Source organism: Chelmon rostratus, chromosome 13, assembly GCF_017976325.1.
Source record: "Chelmon rostratus isolate fCheRos1 chromosome 13, fCheRos1.pri, whole genome shotgun sequence".
Taxonomy (NCBI): domain Eukaryota; kingdom Metazoa; phylum Chordata; class Actinopteri; order Chaetodontiformes; family Chaetodontidae; genus Chelmon; species Chelmon rostratus.
This window is the reverse complement of record NC_055670.1, coordinates 14,231,064-14,253,994: the sequence shown is the minus strand read 5'-3', so window position 1 is coordinate 14,253,994 and position 22,931 is coordinate 14,231,064. Positions and strand designations below refer to the sequence as shown.

The window sequence follows — 22,931 nt, the reverse complement described above, 5'->3', positions numbered from 1 at the left end:
AGCTACATTGGGAAATACAATGTAAGCATGATACCTCCTGATTATTCACAATCCAAGCATCTAGCACTGTGATGGTGATATCATCAGGTGAAATCCAACTCTCAATCAAGACCTACACCACTGGTATCAGTGGCACAACTCCCATTAACCCCTTTCGCTATAACTCCAGCTATATAGTTTTCAAAGCAGACCTATTTTGTCTACCATGAAGCAATGGCAGCAAAAACAATTCTTCCCACAGCTTGCTCGACTGTTTGGGGGGGATGGGATACTTCCAGTATCAGTGGGTTGACCAGAAAAACTCCAGGTAAATGCTGAAATGTGCATTTTCCTTGTAGCTCTTCTACTGTTGGGACCTGAAACCTCAGGCCAAAATGCCTGTGATGTGATGCTTTGTCCGATGACATCTCACATTTCCCTTGCCACCCAACTCAAAACAATGTGTACAGCGAAAGAGGAGTCAGTGACGCGAGGGAGCCCACTCGAAAACCACAGACAAAAACATCACAGGCACGTTTCATAGCGGTTGTGAGGCCTTGGACATCCTCCAAATGAGATCAAGAGCGCAGTAGGGCAATTAAAAGCTGGTGACAATATATATATATATAGATATAGATATAGATAGATAGATAGATAGATAGATAGATAGATAGATAGATAGATAGATAGATATACTTTATTTATCCCATTTATCCCAAGCTGGGAAATTGCAGTGCAGCAGCAGCAGCATTACACACAGGGAAATAAGTTAAAAATTCTGAAATAAGACTATAAAGAGCAAACTATACATAATAAAATATCAAAATAGCGAGCAGTAAAAAGATTATATACATAATAATAAAATATCAAAATAGTAAACAGTAGTAATTAAAAAGTATTGCACAAAAAAGAATATCTACATTATTTATTTATTTATTTAAATTATTTATATGCAGATTCTGAAAATTCATTTGGGATCTTTTCCAGATGTGTGCTATTGGTTTCTGCCGGCTTGGTCTGAAGCTCTACTGCTCTCACTATTAAGTGTGATCCTTCATCCACTGATCTAGAACAGTTCATCATCAATCAGCACGCACTGTCACGAGATCCTTTCTGTTTTTGCTGCTTGGTATCCTCAGTGGTTGTGGCTGAGTAATAGTCACAAACCGCGATCGCTCTCTGGCTGGACCATTATTCTCTTCCCTGCATTATTCTCCAGAGACGGAGCGTCTCCGTGAGATTCTCTCTGTGCTGCACTTTTCACTGGCATGTATGTCAGGATTATGTTAGGATGTCAGCACGCTGTGAGCTTGTACACTGAGTGTGTGCAAATCTACTGTATGATCACTCCTGATTTCCTCTAGTAGCTTGCCTCGCTTGTCTGTGCTCAGTTTCAGCTCCCATCAGGATATCTCCCATCCCCTGGCCTTTTGTACTTTCTGGCTTGGCGTGTTTATTAACGCTGCATGTGAAAAACAGCTTCCAGTCCCACATTTATAGTTTTTGATGGGTCCTCAAACAAAACACTAGCTGTCACCAAAGGCACCTTTAGGCCTTGATAAACACAGATGACAGCAATGGACTTTACATCTGAGTTGTAAACATTAAATCTGCACTTAGGCGGTATACTCTGACCCGCTAGCTGTTTTATCTCAAACACAGTGATTACTATCGGTGACCCTGTTGTGAAAAGCCCAAGGAAAGTGTATATGGGGTCTCAACATGTCTCTTCCAGATGATTTCACTCGTATTTCACTGTGGTGTGTCTGGTTTGTACTGCATGTATTCATTTTTTTATCTCCTGTTTTCCCCTCATGCAGCTCATCTGAGAAGTCCCTGCCTTGGAGGACTGCAGGTATGTCAACTGAAAAACTAAAATGATTGGATAGCTATCCCTCTTCCTTCTTTTCATGTTTACCCTGTGTACATGCATTCAGAACACATTTCATGTCATTGCTTGGAGCATTGAGGCAAACATAACCTCCATCTCACCCTGTACCTAGACCTGAAGTAACCACAGAATTGCGCTCGCTGCAGTATTTGTCAAACCGTTAACGTGGAACAGCAAATTACTGCTCACTCCATTAAGTTTTACTGTAAGATAATGGGTCACAAGGCCACCTACTTTCTGTGGGACACAAAATACATGGACTTATTTTCTCACTATGTGGTTGAAGAAACCCTTTTCTCTGTATCTTTTGTATAAAGCTGGCTTACATTCTCAAAGTATTCATTAGTTTCTATTCCTGTTTGACCCAGATTAAAACCAAAAGTCAGTGGTCAGTAACCACCATAAATACCCATCCGCTTACATATTTTGGTTTTACCTTATAAGGTCCACTCTAAGTGACAGTGGACTAGACAGCTCTGTTCAGTATTATGGTGATAAAACAGTGACAAATGTAACGTAAGTAAGGCGTAACTGCTCAGCTAAGTGCTCTTGAATTATGATATAATATTGACTGAAGTGTGTGTGTGTGTGCGTGCACGCACACACAGACATGTTTTACATTTCCGCAATAATCATTGCAAACATGAGCCTTTTCAACCAAGCCAAGCTCCCAATAATGGACAGCCTAAGGCATATGCTTGTTTTAATATTTATCTGAGCTATTTCTGCACACACACACACACACACACACACACACACACCACCGGTGATGGGGGAGCAGAAGGATCTCTCTCAGACCCCTTTGGTCTGTGTGTGTTTAGTCCACATCCTTGGAAGGATCTTCAGCAGAGAACAGATAATGAATTGAATATACTAATGTATTTCATGGCTTATTAATTGCGTAGTGGAACTTAGTGAATTTCTGCAATGGTCATTAATCTTTTATTGTCGATCCCGTCAGAAGAGCCCACGGGAGGTTATAGTTGTACATATGCACTGGGAATATTAATGCTACACGCTTTTCTCATTTGTTGCCCACTCCCCATTTCCTTGCTGAATGCATTTCATTAGTGTTTGAACAGAGCCGGGGACTAATCACAATCACTGTTTTGCTTTGAATTGATTTCTCATTGTACCTTAGATGATAAATGATAGTCAGATGTGGTAATGTACTTTTTCCAGTCCGAATGAATTAAAGTCTAGATGTGTGGCGCAGAGCATAATGGGCCACGTTTGTCTGGGAGGCCCCGTGAGCCACCGTACGTCTCCAATGTCTGAGAGTTTGAGATAGAAGTGTTACTGTGGAAACAAGCCTTTTTGCCCCAGGAAATGTCAATGCAGTCACACCTCATGTCCACCGAGAGTAGAAGACAAACACGCCAGTATGAAATCTTTCTCTCTGCTTCTGTTTCTGTCCCCTGTCTCTTTCTGTTTAGCTGCTTTTTCTTTTTCAGACATGACAGTTTAACATGTCAGGATCATGTTCTAAAAGACTTGACCTCATGTCATTTTTAATAAAAACCACTGCGATATGCATGCTCTGGATTTTTTGTAATAACCCTTTTACATAGAGGAGTCTACTGACTCTTCATCATTTTTAAAGAGCAATTTGTAGGTTGAATTTCTTACTGAATTTATACTTTAGGTTTCATTGAAATTATGCATTGGAAAATGAATACATCGTTTTACATGTTTTTTACAAGCCATAATAGCAGAAAGTCAAAGAAAGAAAAGCCAACCACTTCTAAGTTTGATACTGAATGATATATGATTGCAAACTTTACCACATTGTGAAGTGAAACATCGGAGATAAGTTTTAGTAGCTCTCATCAGTCACTCACCAAGACACCTGCCTCCACTGCTCTCCACTGGTTCTCCTGACAGCACAGCTCAATTTCTCACTGATGGCGATTATTACTCCTTACTCCTTCTTTTTCCCAGCTCCTTGGATGCATAACAGACATGAAACTATAAGGCTGTGGTCTTTTATATGCTTATGAATATGTATTTTCAACATTTTCAACCAAAATTAGTATTACAATCCACATTTATTGTTAGTTAACTTGACCCTGTCTGGCCTCTCTCCATTATGTGAAGTCATGTCCAGTTTCACAATTTTAATGTGGACATGAAAACAAACAAAAACAAGTCCAAATGTCGCTGTAGTTTCTATAGAGATATCTTTTTGGAAATTCACATAATTTTCATACACATTCATTAACTGATGGCAGCAACCTAAAAGTCGCTCTTTAAATCCAGTAAAACACAAAATTAACCATCCATGGAAACTGTTTAGGAAGGGGGCGCAGTGTCAGAAAATACTTGGCAGGTGATTGGATGAACCATCTGTCTGTCACCGTCTGTCACGGGCTAACTTCAGTCAATCAGATCAACAAACCATATGACATAGTCGGAGAGCGAAATTCTTGCTGAAGCCAGTCAGTCAAGCCGTCAGTGCTAGTTTTTTTGTCTTCTCGCAGTAAAGAAATACTCTGCAGTTCTGATATAACTCATGCTATAGCAGCATCTACGCTGACCTCTTTAAGAGCCGCCGTTGTTGCTTTTGAATGAACAGTCACTTCCTGCTGTCATCACCATCACACCTAAACCACGCCCATAGATGCCTGTAGTTCCTCAGAGAATGCTGATTGGTCCAGATGACTCTGGTTTAGCCACAAGCGCATAACCTGAAGCCTGGCAAAATGGCTTCACGGCTCACAGGATCTTGTGCGATCTTATGTGATCTTGTGAATCCAGCTCACAGAGAGGTAACTTTGAAACAGCATGTGAGGGAGGGAAATGGGAATAAAACTCTTATAGATGTAGATGCGTCTGGGCATTAGTACTCTAGTTACAATATGTAATAATAATAGACAACACATACTATTGGGGCCATCAGGTGCTTAAACAACCAGGGTTATCAAAGCAAGAGCAAGTGCAAAATACGTGTTAAAATTAATCACAGAGGCGACCTGTGTGAGAACAGACAACTCTCTTCAACAACTCTGACAACATTAAATCATCACATATGAGACCTAAGTGTGAATGCCAGAACCCCCTGCCATACATGGATATTCAAAGCCAGTGATGATCCATCTTCAATGTGTGAAGAAAAAAGGGGCTTCTGTCTCTCTCTGTCTTGCTGTCTCCCTATCTTCCTGTTCCTCCACTGTTCTGGCTTTTTGGCATCTCATTTATCAAACAGGGTCAAGGCTCAGTATAAAAACCCTGTGGTCTGAAACGACACGCTGTGCGCCAGACATGGAGTCACTGCCAGAATGGAAGGAGACAAAAGACTTGTTCAGTAATGTTATTACTTATGTTTGAAGGACATAAAAATTTGATCTCATAGAAATGTTGTACTGTAAATACTTTAATGTGTCTCTTGTATCACATTGGGGTTGGACCACATTCAGACAGCATCTCTAGCATGAACAAAACTTAGTTCAAATGCGGCAGCACAGCAGGTTTGGTATTGACATGACACTAATGTAGCCTACATTTCTTAACTAGGCTGTTTTCAAACACTTGCACTGTTTCGCTGACAGAATGTCATATGATTCTGTCAAGATTTACAAAAGTATAATTAAGTCTAACTGTAATGCTTTGGTTTTATTGGCTGAATTACAAATGCATTACATGCATGAATTCAGAAAATCCCTTCCATTGGAAAAATGTTAACTTTGTCAATTCCTTCACGAATTTAGTCCCAGCAATATATATAAAATTAGAAAAGGAATAAAATGTAAATGTAATGATTAATGGACTCCTAAAAAAAGGGTACACATAAATCTCTTGCCATTTTGTTAAAAATCCAAACAAAAGAAAGACAAAGAAAGAGACAGTCAGTGAGCAAGAAACAACGCAAGTCTAAACAGAAACTGAAACTTTATATTTATGAGGTTGTTATTTTGAACAGGGTTATGTCTTGAATCACAAATAGCAGCACTGTTGAACGTGACACAATTGGCAAATAGTGAGGATGTTTGATAGGGACAGGACTCACTGGAGCCGCCGTACCGGCACAACAGGCCATGCACAATGTGTATTCTGACAGCCTGACTCGAGACCCGCTTGAGTCCTATCTGTAAATGGGCAAACACCCTGAGATCACCAGAGGTGGCGGTGCAAGGTGCCGGGTTGTCAAACGCACTAGGCCTATGTGTCAATAGATTTATTCAACAGGTCAGCTTGGGCAGCAAGGCGCCTTCTTCACGGGGGCTCAATTCTCACACCAGCTAACCGGGCAGGATTTGACAGACCCTGGCTGCCAGTGTTTGCCTCCCTGTTCCCCTCCACTTGCTGCCTATTGTTCTGGTGATTGCAGAGTAACCCATTGACACTGGTCACGTTTAACTAGATTGTGATTATGGAGAAACATTGTGCACAGGGACATTAGAGGGCTAATTCCAGTTCCTGTTTGCCACACTGGTTGTTGTCAAGCATGAAGAGAGGGGTGGGTGCAGGGAAGTGTTAAAAGCAGCGAAACTATTTGGGGCATGGCTGTATTCACAGTTGAAGTGACTTGCTACCCAATTTTGCCTTCCCAAATAAGTATGGCAGTAAAATTTAATGACACCGACTGTACACAGGCACGAAACTAATGTTGCATAAATTGTGTGTTATTGTTTCCTCTCAACTCCAAAAATTCTTGACTGCTTTAATGACTATTCTAATCTTTCCATCCATAGCTAAAACTCTGTAATTGTTTCAGACTCAAAGCTCTTCCCCTGCGTCTGACTCCCTGCTCTGCTGTGTCTTCCCAGATGCCTCCACCCCAGGGGACACAAAGTCTCGGGTGACTGACAGCTCCCAGTCGCCCAGCTACCGCATCAGGACTGAGTCAGAGCAGGTGTCTCTGTACTCCCCCGAGCACTCCCTCCATGAAAGTGAGGGTCTGTTATTACCTTCTCTTCGTTTTCTGCTAATCTTTTTTCTCTCTAACCACATCTTCGTTTTCTGAAATTCTTCAGCTCCAAATTGTTTCTTCACTTCTCTTTCGATGACATGGAGTGCTATTTCGTCTTGCACCTTTGGCTTTTCCATGCTGATCCTTGATGCCTTGAGTGTCACGGATAACAACAGATCCCTCACCACAGCTCATGAAAGGCTGAATGATGTGCCATTGCACACTGAATCATAGGGTGTTCGAACAGTTCTCCCCCTCCTGTGCCATTTGTCATTAGTAGTGCTGTCTAGGTAAAGGTTGTGTCTATTATGGAACCATTTATGATGTCTCTGTCTCCCGTTCCTCTCCCCTCTCTCTCTGCATTTCATTTTTGTCTCTCTTTTTCTGTCACTCTCTCTCTCTCAGGGTCCGCAGGGAATTCGCGTAGCTCAACTCAGATGAACTCGTACTCGGACAGCGGCTACCAGGACGCCAGCAGCGGCTACCTCAGCAGCCAGAACCTGGGCAAGGCTGAGCTGAGGATGCAGCACTCCTTCCCGGGTGCTGGCACTGGTACCTTAGTTAGGAATGCAAGGGCCGAGGGCCAGGCTTCAGCCCAGGTACTGCCAGCAACTGCAATACAACATATTGCTGTTGTCAAGCACAAAATATGCCTGTAAAGAGTTATCTTATGCACAATCATATTTTGAATTAAACAGTCATTGTTCTCAGTGTTCAAGGGCTCATGAAGCTTAATTACGTAACTGACTATGAGCATTTAATTCAAGGCAATGAAAGATGAACGCCAAAATTGCTGTTGCATGTTTTTCTGCAAAGGTAGCAGCGTAATGCTTCAGGGCACAGAAGGTGCACGCTACACTGCAACATAAACATGCTTCATACAGCGTTGTACACACAGACCACTGAGAAACCAAATGGCACTGTCACACACAACAGAGGGGGGTGGAAAATAAATATGGCCCAGAGTAAAGTTATGCTCTGTAATGAATTGGTTTATGCAGTGCTGTGTAATTTAGCATGTCATTATTTGTGCAACAGTCAATTTATAGCAGAGACCACAACATGATTGTTAATTATTTTATAGGACCTTAAAGACTGAAGAAGTAAATACATGAAGCCATATTGTTTTCTGTCGGACTTTCAGGTTCCAGCAGTGACGACAGCAGTGCCTGGCCGTGCTATGCGGAGGGTAAGCTCAGTGCCTTCTCGCTCTCACTCGCCAGCCTACGCTAGCAGTATGTCCCCCTCCCGCGGCTCCTTGCGTACCTCAGTTGGCAGTGCCTACGGCTCCCCCATTGTAACTGAACCCAAACCCCTCTCCAGCATCTTCTCTACAACCTTGCCCTCTGCCCAGCGCTCCAGTACCACCGGTGGCGGTGGTGGTGGCAGCGCCTCACCCTACTCCACGCAGAAAAACTCCCCTGCTGCACTGCGACGCATGGGCTCCACAAACTCGCGATCAGGCAGCGCCAGCCGTACCACCTCGCCCTATCAGGCCTCTGCGGGGTCATCATCAGGCCGCATGGGCTCACCTCTGACGATGGTGGATGGCATCAACCCTCCACTGACTAAGCAGCCTAGTCACTCGTCGTCTCCAGTCAGGGCTAGTATGACCGCCGTGCCCCAGCACTACAGCTCCACTCTGCCCCGCTCCATGCTCCACAACACCGACCCCTATGGACCCCAGAGTTACGACATTTACGAGAGGATGACGAGACCTGACAGCCTCACAGGTACTCAAATGCATGCACACACAAACAGACACACACACACACACACACACAGCCATTTACAGTCTTTTACAGTCGTTTACAGTCAGCTCAACAGCCTGCTCTAACTCACTTAGACTCTCAGATCAGATAATAACTATTTTCAAATGCCTGTATAGTTTTGCTGCAGTGTTTTATATAAAAGGTCTGAGAGCAATAGCAACCATGAAATACCTTCTGTCAAATCAGAGGAAAAGGGTACACTACATGGTGTTTTCCTCTTTCCTCCTATTTTGCCTCAGCATCCCTTCTTCCATTGGGGCATAGCTGTGTGAATCACTGTGTGTCATGTTTGTGTGGGTGTGCGTGTGGTTTATTTGTCAAGGGCAAACTCTCATGTGGATTCACTCCATGGCCTATGACCACTGGAGGAACACAGGGTTGTAATGTCAATGTTTAATAGAGCCACCCCCCAACATTAATAAATAGGCATACATTGAGATAAAATGCTTCAACATATAGTCAGAATTTTTCTTTAACTTCAGATGATGTAATATGCAAAACATTCTTTATTACATCCATTAATGTGAGAAGTTATCTTTAGTCAAAGTGTATATTACATTAAAACATCTTATATACTTGGAAACATTGACACAATGAAAAGAAACAAACCCCTTTTAAAATGTGCTTCCTAGCATGCTGTCACATACTTGCTTTTCATCCATTCCTCTTAACTTCTTGAGTAGAGAATTTGTAGTGCAGGCCGTAAATATTTGGACAGTGATGCATCTATACTTGTGTCGGCTTGTTGTTGCATCTGTGCTCAGCATACTAAATCTGAATAGTAAACAGTGACTGTAAGGTCAGCGGTTGACCTGGAGTGTAGCCAAAACATAGTTCCTGCAGGAAGACAAATACTAGCTCAAAGAGTGTAATAGCTAATAACCAATTATAGCTAATCATAGCTAGCTTTGTTTTAACAACAGAATAGAAACCAAATCTAGTAGTCCTAATACTGTATAGTAGCCCAAATCTATAATGTCTGTATTTTGGAAGATTTAGAATTAATATTCTGAACCCTTTATTTCATTGCACACATTTCCATATTGCTATATTGTGGACACTTGGCAAGGAAAAAAATTAGGTGGCCAACTATTTACGTGTGAATTTATTCAAAATGATGCCTGCCCAAACTAGCCTGTGTGTCTTCCTTTTGCAAGAAAGGGGAAAAAACAAGTGCTGTCTAATGTTTTCTGAGCCTCATCCTAAGTCCTAACTTTTTAAGGTATCGCCTGTAGATGGGACTGACGCGTTGACAAATAATGAAAACCACTGTTTTCATAACATAATCAACACCTTTGTTGACATTTCTTTAATACGTGAACGGTTTTCAACTTGAGAAGGAAATGAAAGTTGTCATTTATCACTGCTGCAAGCAAAAATCCAAGAACATTTTTGTTTTCCTCCAAACGGTAAAAGCACTTATTCAGCAAATAACTGTATTATTGTAACAAGGTTAACAGACTGTTTTCTGCTTGACTTCCTGCTGCGTGGGGATATGCTCAGATGCCCTGGTTGATGATGACGTTCAAGGTGAACACTTTTGGTTGTTGTGTGACACCAGTTTCTCATCTTCTCAGTGTATTGTGTTTGCCTGTAGGTGTTGCATGTACACGTGTGTCTGGTATTTGTTCTCAGTGAAGTAATAATCTCCAGTGAATTGCCATTTATACCATTGCATGGGTTTATTGTAGCGTTTTTAGCTGCAACATCACATGCAGCGCTGATTTAATTTCACATTGTACGCAGTAGGGCTGGGACTTCTGGCCTAAAATATTATCACAAAGTGTTTTTGATATCATTAACAATACATATATTCCCTTTTAACAACAGACATATGCTACTTCACAAAAAATGTATAGATTTGTTCTTATCATATGTAATAGTGGCTAAAAAAGCAGGCATTGCTGACTGCTTGTTTTGGCCTTGGTGCTAGCTTGTGTGCTATTGCTAGCACCTTGGGACCTCAGTCTCTGCACTCTTTGTCTACTCGGTAGACAAAGAGACAGTTTGTCAAATAAAGTGGAAGAGCTTTGTCGTGTTCCCTGCCTTTTTGGCCCAGGTCGCCCATAACTGATATCAATCTGGACGTTGTTGGACTTTAGCGAACCAAGCCATCATTAAATCACGGAGGTTGTGTGACCTCTGGTTGCCAGAATTCGTCATCTTGTGGGGATACGTTAACCTTCTCTCAGGCGTTCATTTTCAGGTGAATTTGCAGGTTCCTGTAAGTAGGCAGTTATGTCACACTGCTGAATGATGATGTCTCGAGCAGACACAAATGGCTTTTCAGTGTCTGTCCTCTCAGCAGAGAGAGACGCCAGCCTAGTTCTCCTCTCTCTCTCTGCAAAAGCATCCCTCCTGTGTCTTCCCTCTCCTACACATGCACTTCAGTGGGGCCTTACCCCTGACGGTAATTTGTCACAGGTGTTTGATGAGCCGTAGTGGAAGGAAATGGTATGATCACATGATCAGGCTCAATCGCAAGAATTCGGCAAACACCATCCGACAGCCTAACCTTGATATTGTTGCTGTCGGTGGTTTTCTGTCGGTATCTATAAGATGTTTTTTTGCCTCCTTTCCTCACCTCTCTTTCGCTCTGACACATTGTGTGGTGTCCTCTGTTTTCTTTTCAGCAGACCGCCGTGCCTTTATGTGTATTTTCTGTCGTGACCTATCTTGTGCTCTCCTCTTATTCCCCTCCCTCCTTTTTTCCTACCTCCCACCTGGCTCCCCTCCCTGGCTTCATTGGCAGGAAGTCATACCTTCCCTCTGCTGCTGAAAAATGGAAAATGAAGACAAATTGTCCCTAATAACGTGCTCAGTACAGCTACGTCCATTTCAGAGCAGAGTGGGACGGAGAAAGAGCAAGGGGAAAATGGCATGTGTGCCTTCTCAACCAGACAGCCGACCCAACGTGGTACTTTTAACCGTGGAACACTATTTTTACAGCTATTCTCACTTTTATATGTAACAATTTTCTGGTGATCACGCCAGTTCTCCTGCTTGTTCGGAGAGGTTTCTTGAAAATGATTTTTGTTGAGGAATGCAGTCAGCTGCATCCATTTAAGTGTTTGTTTCTCTAGAGCAAGCACGCGCCAAGCCGCCACCGCCCTTCATATAGCCTCTGCCAAGTGTAATCTGTTAAAGCCACGGTGCGAGGGCTGAGGGGGAGAATTAAATGACTATAACGCACCAGGAATGTGGGCCATTCATCCTCAATAGACAGCAGTATGTTATTTCTCCCTGACAATTTGCAGATGCTTTTAGAAGTGACTGCAGCCCTTCTATCAGGGGAGCAGAATACAGAAGGCAGACGGATTAGTCTCCTCTTAGGTTGTTTAAATGTTGCTACTTTCAGGAGTCGGGCTGCTGAGAGGGAGAGATATGCACGAAAGCCCCTGTGTGTGGTAGATTCTGTCCTTCTCACTCGGTCACAGCTGTGCCAAAAGCCTGGTTCATGTGGCCAGGCTTTACATGGTATGAGAAGTCTCTGATGGTCCTGGACTGCCTCATTAACCCTCTTTTCATTTTCATCCTTTCTTTCCCTCCCCCTCTCACATTCTCTCCTGCTTTCTTCTCTGTTGCTCCCGCCTTTTCTTATGGCGTCCCACTACCTCCTCTCTCTTCGTCTCCTCATTCCCTTTCAAAACCTTTGAACAAGAGAAGCTGAACTGATTTCCTGCCAAGCTGCTGCTAGTGGCTATTGTGTGCACTGCCACAGAGTGAAAGGCTTCCTGGGCTTTTGAGCGTGCCACTACAGCACACAGCACCAGCAGCATTATTCAGTTTACTCTGTTTCACTCCCAACCCTGCACTACAGTGTGCCTGCCATTTCAGAGTACTTGTTTATATGTAGCTCATACTTAAGTTTACTCTTTTGTGCCTCAAGGCTAAGTGAGTATTTAACAGAATCCACCGATAATTTTAATATTGTGAACCTACTGTATATATTGCGGCTGCAATGGTTCATTTAGCAAAAAGCCACAAGAGAGCACACTAAAAGCTAAGAGATGTTCACACTGGAGTGCGTAAAACCCTCTAAGCTGCTCTAAAAGCATTGCATTAAGTGGATCATTGCTTTTATTAAACAGTGTCAAAAAAGAATTTCTTTTTAATGGCTAATTGCAACGACTGGTTTTTCCATCAGACTATTCTTAAACAATGGAGAAAGAACCTGGTAGCAGGTGTGAAGAAGTACCGTTCAGCCCGGGAATTAAACAATGGTGGGTGGCCCATGGAAGCAGGGGGGTCTGAAGGAGGAGGTGGGGTGCTATTGGAGGGCCAACCTGTTGCATAGGCAAATGAATTAGGCACAATTTTTGATGTAGTTATTTTGTGTTAATTTCTTGTACTATTTTTTCAAAAAGAAATGATTAAGACACACCCACAAAATCCTCCAGCCACACCACCAAAATGGCACTCAATTGACAGGTGGAAATCAACCAAAAAGATTCCATAAATGTAGATACTGCTTAATAAGTGGCCTCCACAGCCTTGTTTGCAACTTGATCAGTTTAACCAGATGGCCAGTGATAATCTTGACAGTAAAGTTAGTGCTTTGTCTTCTGCACTGATCACCTGCACAAAATACATGTTATTGTATCCACAAATAGCTCGTTTGGACCAGTTGTATCAAAACCTACAGTGTTTCAAATCCAGGCTCAGCCCTTTCAGGCGTATGTGAACACAGCAATCTCACTCAGATGCGGGGCGAAACAAGCGGGCTAAGATTACCAATCAAGGGTTGGTCTCGACCCACCTACGCTCGACCCTTCCATCTGAAACAGCTTGCTCGCGCATTGCCTGATGATTTAAGATGATCTAATCAAGCTTACCTGATGCGTCGTTTGAATAACAATTGTTGTGCAAGTGTGTCGGGCATGTATCCATCAGAGCTCATCTCTGAGAGGTAACTCTTGAGGCGGCACATCTTCTAATGAGATGCATCAGGACAATGTTTTCTAGTCACAGTCTAGATGCTCTCTGGAGCTGGATTTCATTTATTCCACACTGGTATATTTACCTCATAAATACAAAGAAAACAATTAGCAACACACACTGCTGGTGCTCCAGTATATAGAAGAAAAAAGGAGGAGGAGGAGGCATTTTAGTCAGATCTTCCTGGTAATATTTCTGTTTCTGCTGTTGAATTTGATATAAATCAGAGCAAAGTGAACAAACCACAGGTCTGAAAAGGCACTGAGATACATTGAATGGGATACCAGATTACAGATTACCAGTGTGTGTGTGTGTTTGTATGAGGAGAAAGCTCTACAAGCTCAGTTCACAGCTGTGTTAACCCTGTCAGACCAGAGCGACAGAGGCCCATCCCATCAAGGGATTTCTCTTGACTACCACTTTACCACTACCTGCTGGCCAATCAAAAGCTATAGTACAGATATACTGTAAGTAGTGGTTTTCATTCAGAGCATTAATATTTAAAAGCTATATAGTCCAGCCATGTCTGTCAACTAGCCTCAGCCAACACACAATCTGGACTACAACCATCTTAGTAATAAATATTTAATTTAGTTAATTCCTTCTGCTATGCAGCTAGAGGATACCAGGGTCTTTTGACCAGCTGCCCGATGCGACCCCCAAGGGTTTGCCTTCCTAACTGCTGAAGGCGTGGTGCTTCAGAGGCTGGCCCGCTATCTACATCTAAAATCTTCACTCACCCTGCTCCCAGAGGAGGCAGACATTCTTATTTATTAATTTCCTTAGTCTCAGACTGTGACAAGAATCCCTCATTTAGCTGGTTCTGCATGGCGGGCTTGCTGTTAAGCAGCAGTCTGCGCCCGCAGTTGGCGAAGACCCAAGTGACGTTTGGAGCCTCGTGAAATGTGCAGTGAGCAGTTAGTTGCCAACTGTATAGTGGTCCACTGGGCTTCGCAGTTTAGTGAGCTTCACTGATGTGAGGTTTAACACAAACTGCATGTTTGTCCCTGTTAACCCTACTGTTGATCTGGGGAGGGTGTAAACCAACAGGCTCCTTTAGCCTGTCAGCAATGGGCTTCACTGGGAAGGTGTGGCATGCAACAGGTTCACACTGTCCTGGGTCCACCACCTGACTGTGGAAGTGTCCCAAACACAGCTAAATGTGCTTTTAGGAACATACAACCAAGCTGGTCCAGTATTGAGAATCAAGCCACGGGTCTCTGCAGTGGTTGGCTAGAACATTGCCCTTCATGCGTGGTAATGGTAACTAAATAGCAATGTTTACAATAAATATGTTGTTACATAGGCTTTTTTTGAAAAAAGTAGTGGAAATAATTCCAACATTAGTCACAAGTGCTATATCCTAAACTTTTCCTATATGTTTGTGATTATTTGTGGTCTTAAAAGGTATCTAAGAATGAACATTTTTCCTCAAAATCCATTTGCTGTGATTTTACCAAATGTTTTTTTCTCAGTAGACACCAGAACTAAATCTGAACACCAAACATATGAATCTGAGCAACTTGCAACTTTGTTTTTAATACTCCTTGATCTTTGGGAAATGGCAGGACTAACATGAATGGTGAGTAACATTGAAAACATCTTGAGGTTTGTTGGGTAAGGAAAGGAAGGTGAGGAGTCTCATAGCTGGGCCCTGGAAGGAGCAACAGATATTGTTGTTGCCTCATTCTGCTGTTATTGTTTCACATCTGGACTGAATCTGAGTCAGACAGGACTTGCTGCTTCTGCCTCTGCAGCCTGCGACTTTTCTGGAAAGGACCCTTAATTAGATTCAGCCTATTGCTGATTACAGAAGCTGATTTCCCATATCACGCATTTCCGAACATCTGCTCTGGCCATGATTGGTTCATTTCCTTCTTGGTCTGACACTGTCAGCTCTAGTTGGCCTTCATCAGTGGTTGATTTTACCCTTTTAGTGCAGTATTTATTATTCGCTTACACCTTTTCTTCCTCCACAAACAAAAGACCACATGCTGACGCTACCATTACAAAGCAAAAGAAAAAATAAAAAAATGCAATGCCAGTTGAAGTTATTCTATCAGACATATTCTCAATTTGTATTTTGAACATAGCAGCCTGTTTAATCAGATCCACAGTGGCATGGTTATGGTTGGCTAGTTTGTTTTGTTCTTCTCTCCGCAATGTTCTTTGGAGTACAAATACTGATTAATTACTTCCATTCAGGCAAGTTCACAGCGTACGTTAATGTTGACGGCCAACTGGCAATTTGCCGGACTTTAGTCTCTGTGTTGTTTGTAAGAGCAGCAGAAGATAGAAGGATACGCAGCCATCCGTCTTTGTCAGTGCGAGTTCTTTGAAGTTGCCTTTGTGTGTCAAGGCTCTGTAGTCTCACGGAGAATTGGAAATATTATATATATTTTGTTTATTTATCTCTTTTCTAATATATGTCCTGTCACAAAGGGTTGAAGAGTAACGCAATTTCGATTCTCTGTTTGTCCTGTACATACTGCAGAATTGACAATAAAGCTGACTTTGACTTTGACTTTGAAAATCACATTCATGGTAACATGATTTGTTTTTCTATGCTTTCTGTATAATTTATGCACAGTTTTCCTTTCATGTATAAAAATCATGTATAGTTATTTGCTGCCCTTACATTTTATATGTATACCTTCCTGACAAGCATATCCCCAAGCATTTCATGATTCTTTTAATTTTTAATTTAAAGAAAAAAAAATCCAACCTTCCCTGCAGCAAACTGGTTTGCATTCATTTCCATCCAGTATGAAAATGAACTTACTTCACGTGAAACTCACAGTGAACATCACGTCGGCTTTTACTCTTGTCAGGGCTGCATTGTTGTTGTGTGGTCATGAAGAGCAGACTTTGCAGTGCTCTGCGTCACCATGCAACAATGACATTAACTTTGACAGCAATTAAAGAGGACATGTGTTTTAATGTGATTGATTAACCCAAGCCGGTGTCAATTCTCTTAAACTGTTTCTCATACGGTAACAGAATAAATGGAAGCCAATGGCTGTCTAGAAAGTTGGGAGAAAGAATTTGAAAGCCTAAGACAAGCTGCAAACACCCCGTACTGTTTCTCTGTGTATGTTGCAGACATTAAACCCATACTGTCATTCAGAAAGAATTACAGTAAATAAGCTGAAAGTCATTCGGTGTCTTGCTCAATGACACCTTGACGGGACACGTGGGAGTGGAGTGACAGCTTTTTGCTTTTACAGGGCTCATACCTTTGACATTTCAGTTATGAGACCGTCCGTGTAATCACCAGACCACTCTGCTGCTAACCACTCATCCGCTAACCACTCTCCTACGTCTTCAGGAGTCCGGAGCTCATACGCCAGTCAACACAGCCAGCTAGGCCAGGACATAAGGTCAGCCATGTCCCCAGACCGCCACATCGCACCAATCTACGAGGATCGCACGTTCCAGGGCCCGTTGTACCGCAGCCCCAGCCACACCCAGCAGGGCACCCTCTACAGGAGCACCTCAGGTTGGTCCCACATTATTTATTTGACAAACCACCCACAAGGGATATAGCATTATATAATTATAACCATCCAAGACGTACCCATCTATAGGCGGTCACCTTGTAGTGATACCAAAAGCAAAGTTTGTGTCCTAGCATATAAAAAAAGGGTTATCATTTTATATTTTATAATACTCTAAATAAGGTCATGGTTATTTTGGTCATTGTTCCCTGTCTGTAACGATGTTGTCAGGATAAAAATGGTCTGCGGTGATTTTGTTTTGAGTGTGTTCGTAACACATCAGACTCGCTCTTTTCTCGTGCTTCTCTGTATCTTCCTGCCTTGGAGTCGTGCAGGTCAAGATTAGCACTATTTTTTCTCTCAGAACATTTTAATTTCAAGCCGACACGGGGCACTTTGTTTTTGTTATCTATTACAGATGCTCAAATCTCTCAAAGCCTTTTCCATTTAATGTAGGGCCCCTTGACTCTTAGAGAAGACCATTTTTCTGTCCATCTGCCCTTTAGCACTATGTATGTTATGTCTTTCTTTCTTGCTTTATTCCTCTTGCTTTCTATTTTTCTTCCTCTGTGTCACCCTCTCCTTCCCTGCCTCCCTTCCATTCCTCCCTCCACTGTCAGACAGAAAGGGTGAGACATGAGTTAATAGGCAGGTACTGATATGTCATCCTGCCACAAAGGAGTCCATTACCCGTGTGTCACACTGAGAATGAGAAGAAGGATGGAGGGGCCAGGGGACAGTTTGGTTACCCGCATCCACAGCCTTCCAGCTTCTGATGTCAGCATTCTCATCTCATCATCGCTCCTGCCTCAGATGCACATGCTTAGCTTTCTCTCTCTCACACACACACACTTCATTCGGCTTTCTCCTTGGCACACGGGAGATCTGCTTAGACCGATAAGTTCACTAATAAATGCTATTGATGCTTTGAGAAGCCCCCAGACAAGCCACTATAATGTGTTTATGCCAGCTATATTGAGAAAAGGCAAGTGGGGTGGATCTGGAGGGGGGGTTGTTCAATAAGGAGTCTTTGTAAGAGCTACTTCATTAGAAAAATCCAATTTGATCCCAGCATTTTCTTTGTCATGTTTAGAAATGAAATTTCAATGGGCCATTTTCCCCCACGGGCTTTCCATGCATTCTTTGGCTTTTTCTGGAAGCTTGCACTGTACTTTTTTGTTCAAGTGTGAGATTTTCATGTTAAGTAGAAGTATTGATCCTTGGCTGAAAAGATAAGGAATGGAATCCAAATAGTTCTGCTAAAATTGTAAAGCTACACTCTGTTGTTTATAATTTGTCTTGCAGTGTCTTTGGCTCTGTTAGGGTGCATTTTGGTAGATAACCATATTGCAGGATGGTGCTGCTGCCCAACACAGAAATGCACTCATGTGAGAAATTGTGTTTTTGGAGCAGCACCACAAGTTGACGTCTTGGCTTCTGGGAGGAGGGAGTTTGAGCACGCACATGCTCAGTCCTGTTGGAAGTCTGATAGGGATCTGACCAGTGCAGCAGTCACGCTGCCACACATCACGTGGCTCGGGTGAGAAGGAGGGCTAAATCCAACGCGCTTGTTTATGCAGTTCTGTGTTTGTGACCCATTGTGTTAAAAAACTAGGTCATAATATCACTTGGAGCGAATGAGAAGAGGAAAGATGGCTGAAGCGAGATGCTGTCAGGCTAAATATTGGACCTTGTCTGGAAGGATGGCTTCTCTGCATGTTTGTGTTTGTGATGCTTCTGCTTTACTAGTGTATCTCTGACTGTTTTTGGACCTGGTCATGGTTTACTATTGCCTCTCTGTTGTGTTTGGCAAAGTTAGCCTCAGAATACAATGGTGCAAAGGACCGAGAGGGCGGTGAGGAAAGGATTTGTGGATCATCGAGCAGGTTGAGGCTTCCCGTCCTCTTTGAAAACAGCAGGATCCCTCTGCTTTAACACAATCTTGTATAAACAAAACAACAAGCGAACCGCCCCTTGAAGAGGACTTCTGCTTTGTGGAACCATGGGAGCTGTGTTTTATTCTCGTCATTAATTGGTTCCAGATTTTAGAAGTTGCTGAGTCTGTCAGAACGGCCGCATGTTTGTATTTTCAGCTTGGTTTAAAGTTGTATGCTACCGGCGTGCAAGGCTCAGAGTTTAGCTGAAAGGTCTGAATGCTGCTAATCTCCACTCACATGGTTTTGTCAGCTCTCGTGCGTTTTTTCTGTTTATACTTTCTGTCTGAATATTTTGCTTTTCGGCCCCCAGGTGTGGGGAGTCTCCAGCGGACACCCAGCCAGCGCAGTGCCATGATCTACCAAAGAAACAACTATGCTCTCAACACGGCAGCCACTTATGCCGATCCGTATCGCTCAGCGCAGTACCGGCCCTCCGATCCCAACTACACTCGCCAGGCTGTTGTAATGGATGATGGTGCCACTCGCTCTCCCTCCATAGACAGCATTCAGAAGGATCCCAGGTAAGCACTGCTCACATTTTACTGCGGTGCTGTGTTCCTGCGTTACCAGATGTGGTCAGTGGTTGGTAATCAGCCTGGTGTAGCAGGAACCAGCCGTCCAAAGGGACTACTTATGCTTACAAGGCATCCCTGTTCTGCTGGGTCAACACCAGTGTCCTCTTACTATTCAAACAGCGAGCCCCCTGGGTAGTCGCATGCAGCTCTAGCCTTTGAGCTGGCTCTGCTATGCCTGGCCACTTAACAATAGATTCTCACATGTACTGAAGTGCTGCGCCTGCCCTGTGGTACAGACACGCGTGAGCATAGAAAGTGGGTTGACCTCTGCAGTAAACCCCTGACTTTGCACATGGAGAGCTTTATTTACACTCATGTATGTTGCTGAAGTGTAACTACTTGATGTGAGTGCACCAGGGGGACCGCCAGGACCCAGGAAATGCATTAGAGAGACATTCCCCTGGAATATTTGGTAGGATTTCCGTCCATGGAAATCCACCAGTATGTTTTTTAGCATTGGCTCTTGATGTTATGTGATATAATCAAGACAAAAGGCACTTGACCAGTCTGGGGGTCTTGCTGCACATAATTTACAGTATCTTTTGAACTGCAACAAAAGAAAAAGAAAATGCGAATTAGGTATGTCTCCACCAGCTGTTATGGAGTAAATAAACTAGGCTACATGAAGCGTAGTGTCATCAAGGTGCAGGTATAGGCTATGTTACGCATGGCTGTAATAAAGAGAGTAGAAGAAGGAGAGGTCGCAATCGGTAACACAACCAGTTGTTTGCCAGCCACCAGTTCAGTCTCAGCGCAAAAGAAGAAACGAACCCTGTGGCCATCTAGAAGAGAAAAATGGAGAGGGGTCTTCAGGATTTTTTGTTGCGAGTTTTTGGAATATCTCTTCTCTCAAAGTGGAAACAGCTCATCTATCATTTGAGGTAACTGTTCACTACACCAGAACTTCCATTTCACATTATGCGCTTTAGCTCTTTTTCCAAAAAGGCAAAAACCACCTCAAGAGAGTGTGAAAGCTTATTTTGTGACTTTCCATCAAACTACTAATGCGACACTTCAGAATGCACATTAGAATATGGAAACACAGCTAGTGAGGTCATGGTATATCTCCTCTTGATATAAACAGTATTTTTTATTCACTTTAGAGTGTAAAAAAATGGTTCCTGATTATATTTCAACAGCAGTGTAGAGACAATGCATTCCTCACTTCTTTCTTTAGTGTACTGCATACAGAAAAGCAGCAATCCAAGTGTGACCAAAGAGGATTGCTGTGTAGAACCGGATGTGAATGTCATTTCCTGGGCTTATCGGTTTGCTCTGAGGTGCTGAAGGATTCATTTTGAGGGAATCTGTGGCTGTGTTTTAAGTTTTTTTTCTACCCCTGTCGTCATGCTGATACCTTTGCCCCCCACCTGTAATTCTAGAGAATTTGCGTGGCGTGACCCAGAGCTGACGGAGGTGATTCACATGCTGCAGCACCACTTCCCTTCCGTGCAGGCTAACGCAGCCGCCTACCTGCAGCACCTGTGCTATGGCGATAACCGCGTTAAGGCAGAGGTAGGTATTATACCACTGATCCCACGCCGTGTCAAAAAGACTGACTGTCAACATGTGTACTCAACCACCTTAACTTCTGATAATTATTACACATTATAGACAATTTTTGTACGTTCATCAGTGCCAGTTGTGTCATTTTTAAAGGGACGCTGCAGTTTATTACAACTTGGGTGTTATGTTTTGGAAGCTACAGCCATTTGTTGCATTGGACACAAATGCAGCAGCATCCCTGAAAATTGGAAGGGAGAACAAAAGCAAACAATTACAATTACGTGTAATCATCCATCACATTCAGAACATTCTTCTTTAAGCTTGACCTTGCATACTTGCTATAATTGTGAGAGATTATTAGCAGCAGTTTGGTTCACTTTTGTTCTTACCTACCTTACCACTTCAGTCGTAGCTAATCTGTCAAATCTTCTAGCTAATCTTGCTCTGGGTTGTTGCATGATAGGGCCTAATTTTAGCACTTTTGCCCCATTCCAAGACTTCAGCAATTACTTTGATGAGTCGATGTCATTATATGCAGGAGTGTGGACAGCACAGTTATAAGCATACCAAAGGTGTGTCCAGAGCTCAACTCAGTGGCTCAGCAGACCCTTAACAGGGAGGAAACCTGCTGCAGATTCCCACATATAGATGCAAGACACATCCACGCTACTCACTCATGCAATAAGCCAATGACAAAATACCCATACCATACTGTATCTAAATAGGCACACAATCTTTCACTTTTTTTCTTTTTTTCCCACCATTAAAGGTCAAGCTCGTCCTCTCTCACCGTAATGCGTTTTGGTGAAAGACGTTGAGTTTTGATAAGAAGGCACAGAAAGAGGACTAAGATAAGATATGAAGAATGTCTTTTTTTTAATTCTCAGATGCCAAGTGTCAGCATATCACAAAATGATTCATACTATACAATAAAAAGTAGGGAGCTTATTTTGATTTGATTTATTCTTACCTCCCACGTTTGATTATTTCCCGCAGACGAAAATGTAAATTTAGTCTGTCAAACTACCGTCTCCTGTGGTTAAGGCTTTTTTCAATGGCCATGGATTAGCATTACTTTTCCAAATAATTTGTTTCTGGCATGAATAAATTCCCTGTGTGTAGATTCTCTTGTCACATGAATAAATGCATGAGTGCTCCCTCCATAGTACAAAAAAAAATCCTGCTAGTGGTCATAATATTTCTCTCACCTGATAATGGTGTGTGATCTCATTCACGTTGTCCATAGGTGTGTCGACTGGGAGGAATTAAACATCTGGTGGACTTACTAGACCACAAGGTCCTTGAGGTCCAGAGGAACTCTTGCGGAGCTTTGAGGAACCTCGTTTATGGCAAATCTATGGATGAAAACAAGATCGCCGTGAGGAACGCAGGAGGTATTCCCGCTCTGCTCCGCCTGCTGAGAAAGACTGTAGATGCAGAAGTGCGGGAGCTTGTCACAGGTAAGTCAGCATGTGTGGAGAATATATCTACATATGTGAAATCAATTCTGAGCTTGATGGTTTCTTCCACAATGTTACATTCCTCCATGACAAGAATGCAGAGTTATCCTTCCTCTCATGTAGGGCTTTAACTAATAGTTCATTTCGTCTGTGATTAATGAATTTAATCAGTCTATAAAGTTCCAGAAAATAGTGAGAAGATTTTTTGTTCTTTTTACAAATAGCAGTCCAAAACCCAATGACAGAGAAAAGCAGCAAATCATTACCTGTAAGATGCTGGAACCAGAGAATGCTTGGCCTTTTTTCCATAATCAATATTTTTTTTAATAACAAATCAAATGATAATGTGAAAACAGCAGTCGGAGAAATCTGCAGCTCCACAGAGCTTTTTCATGAGTGTCAGCTAATGCTTAGCTGTCCAGCTTCACTCTCACTGCTCTTATAGAGTCGTTTTCAGCTGCAGCAGG

The 22,931-nt window shown here is 42.7% G+C and overlaps 1 protein-coding gene across 3 annotated transcripts in view; it reads left to right on the top strand.

The window, feature by feature from the left end:
• Positions 1 to 22,931, top strand: part of pkp4 (plakophilin 4) — a 77,685-nt gene that overhangs the window by 37,260 nt on the left and 17,494 nt on the right. For 2 of the 3 annotated variants that reach the window (XM_041950249.1, XM_041950251.1), the window contains 8 exons: positions 1,800 to 1,834; positions 6,637 to 6,765; positions 7,185 to 7,378; positions 7,924 to 8,512; positions 16,818 to 16,988; positions 19,234 to 19,444; positions 20,881 to 21,013; positions 22,251 to 22,464. In XM_041950249.1, coding sequence (XP_041806183.1) covers positions 1,800 to 1,834; positions 6,637 to 6,765; positions 7,185 to 7,378; positions 7,924 to 8,512; positions 16,818 to 16,988; positions 19,234 to 19,444; positions 20,881 to 21,013; positions 22,251 to 22,464 — 1,676 coding nt within the window. The remainder of the gene's footprint in view (positions 1 to 1,799; positions 1,835 to 6,636; positions 6,766 to 7,184; positions 7,379 to 7,923; positions 8,513 to 16,817; positions 16,989 to 19,233; positions 19,445 to 20,880; positions 21,014 to 22,250; positions 22,465 to 22,931) is intronic. The other variant, XM_041950250.1, reaches the window with a different exon arrangement.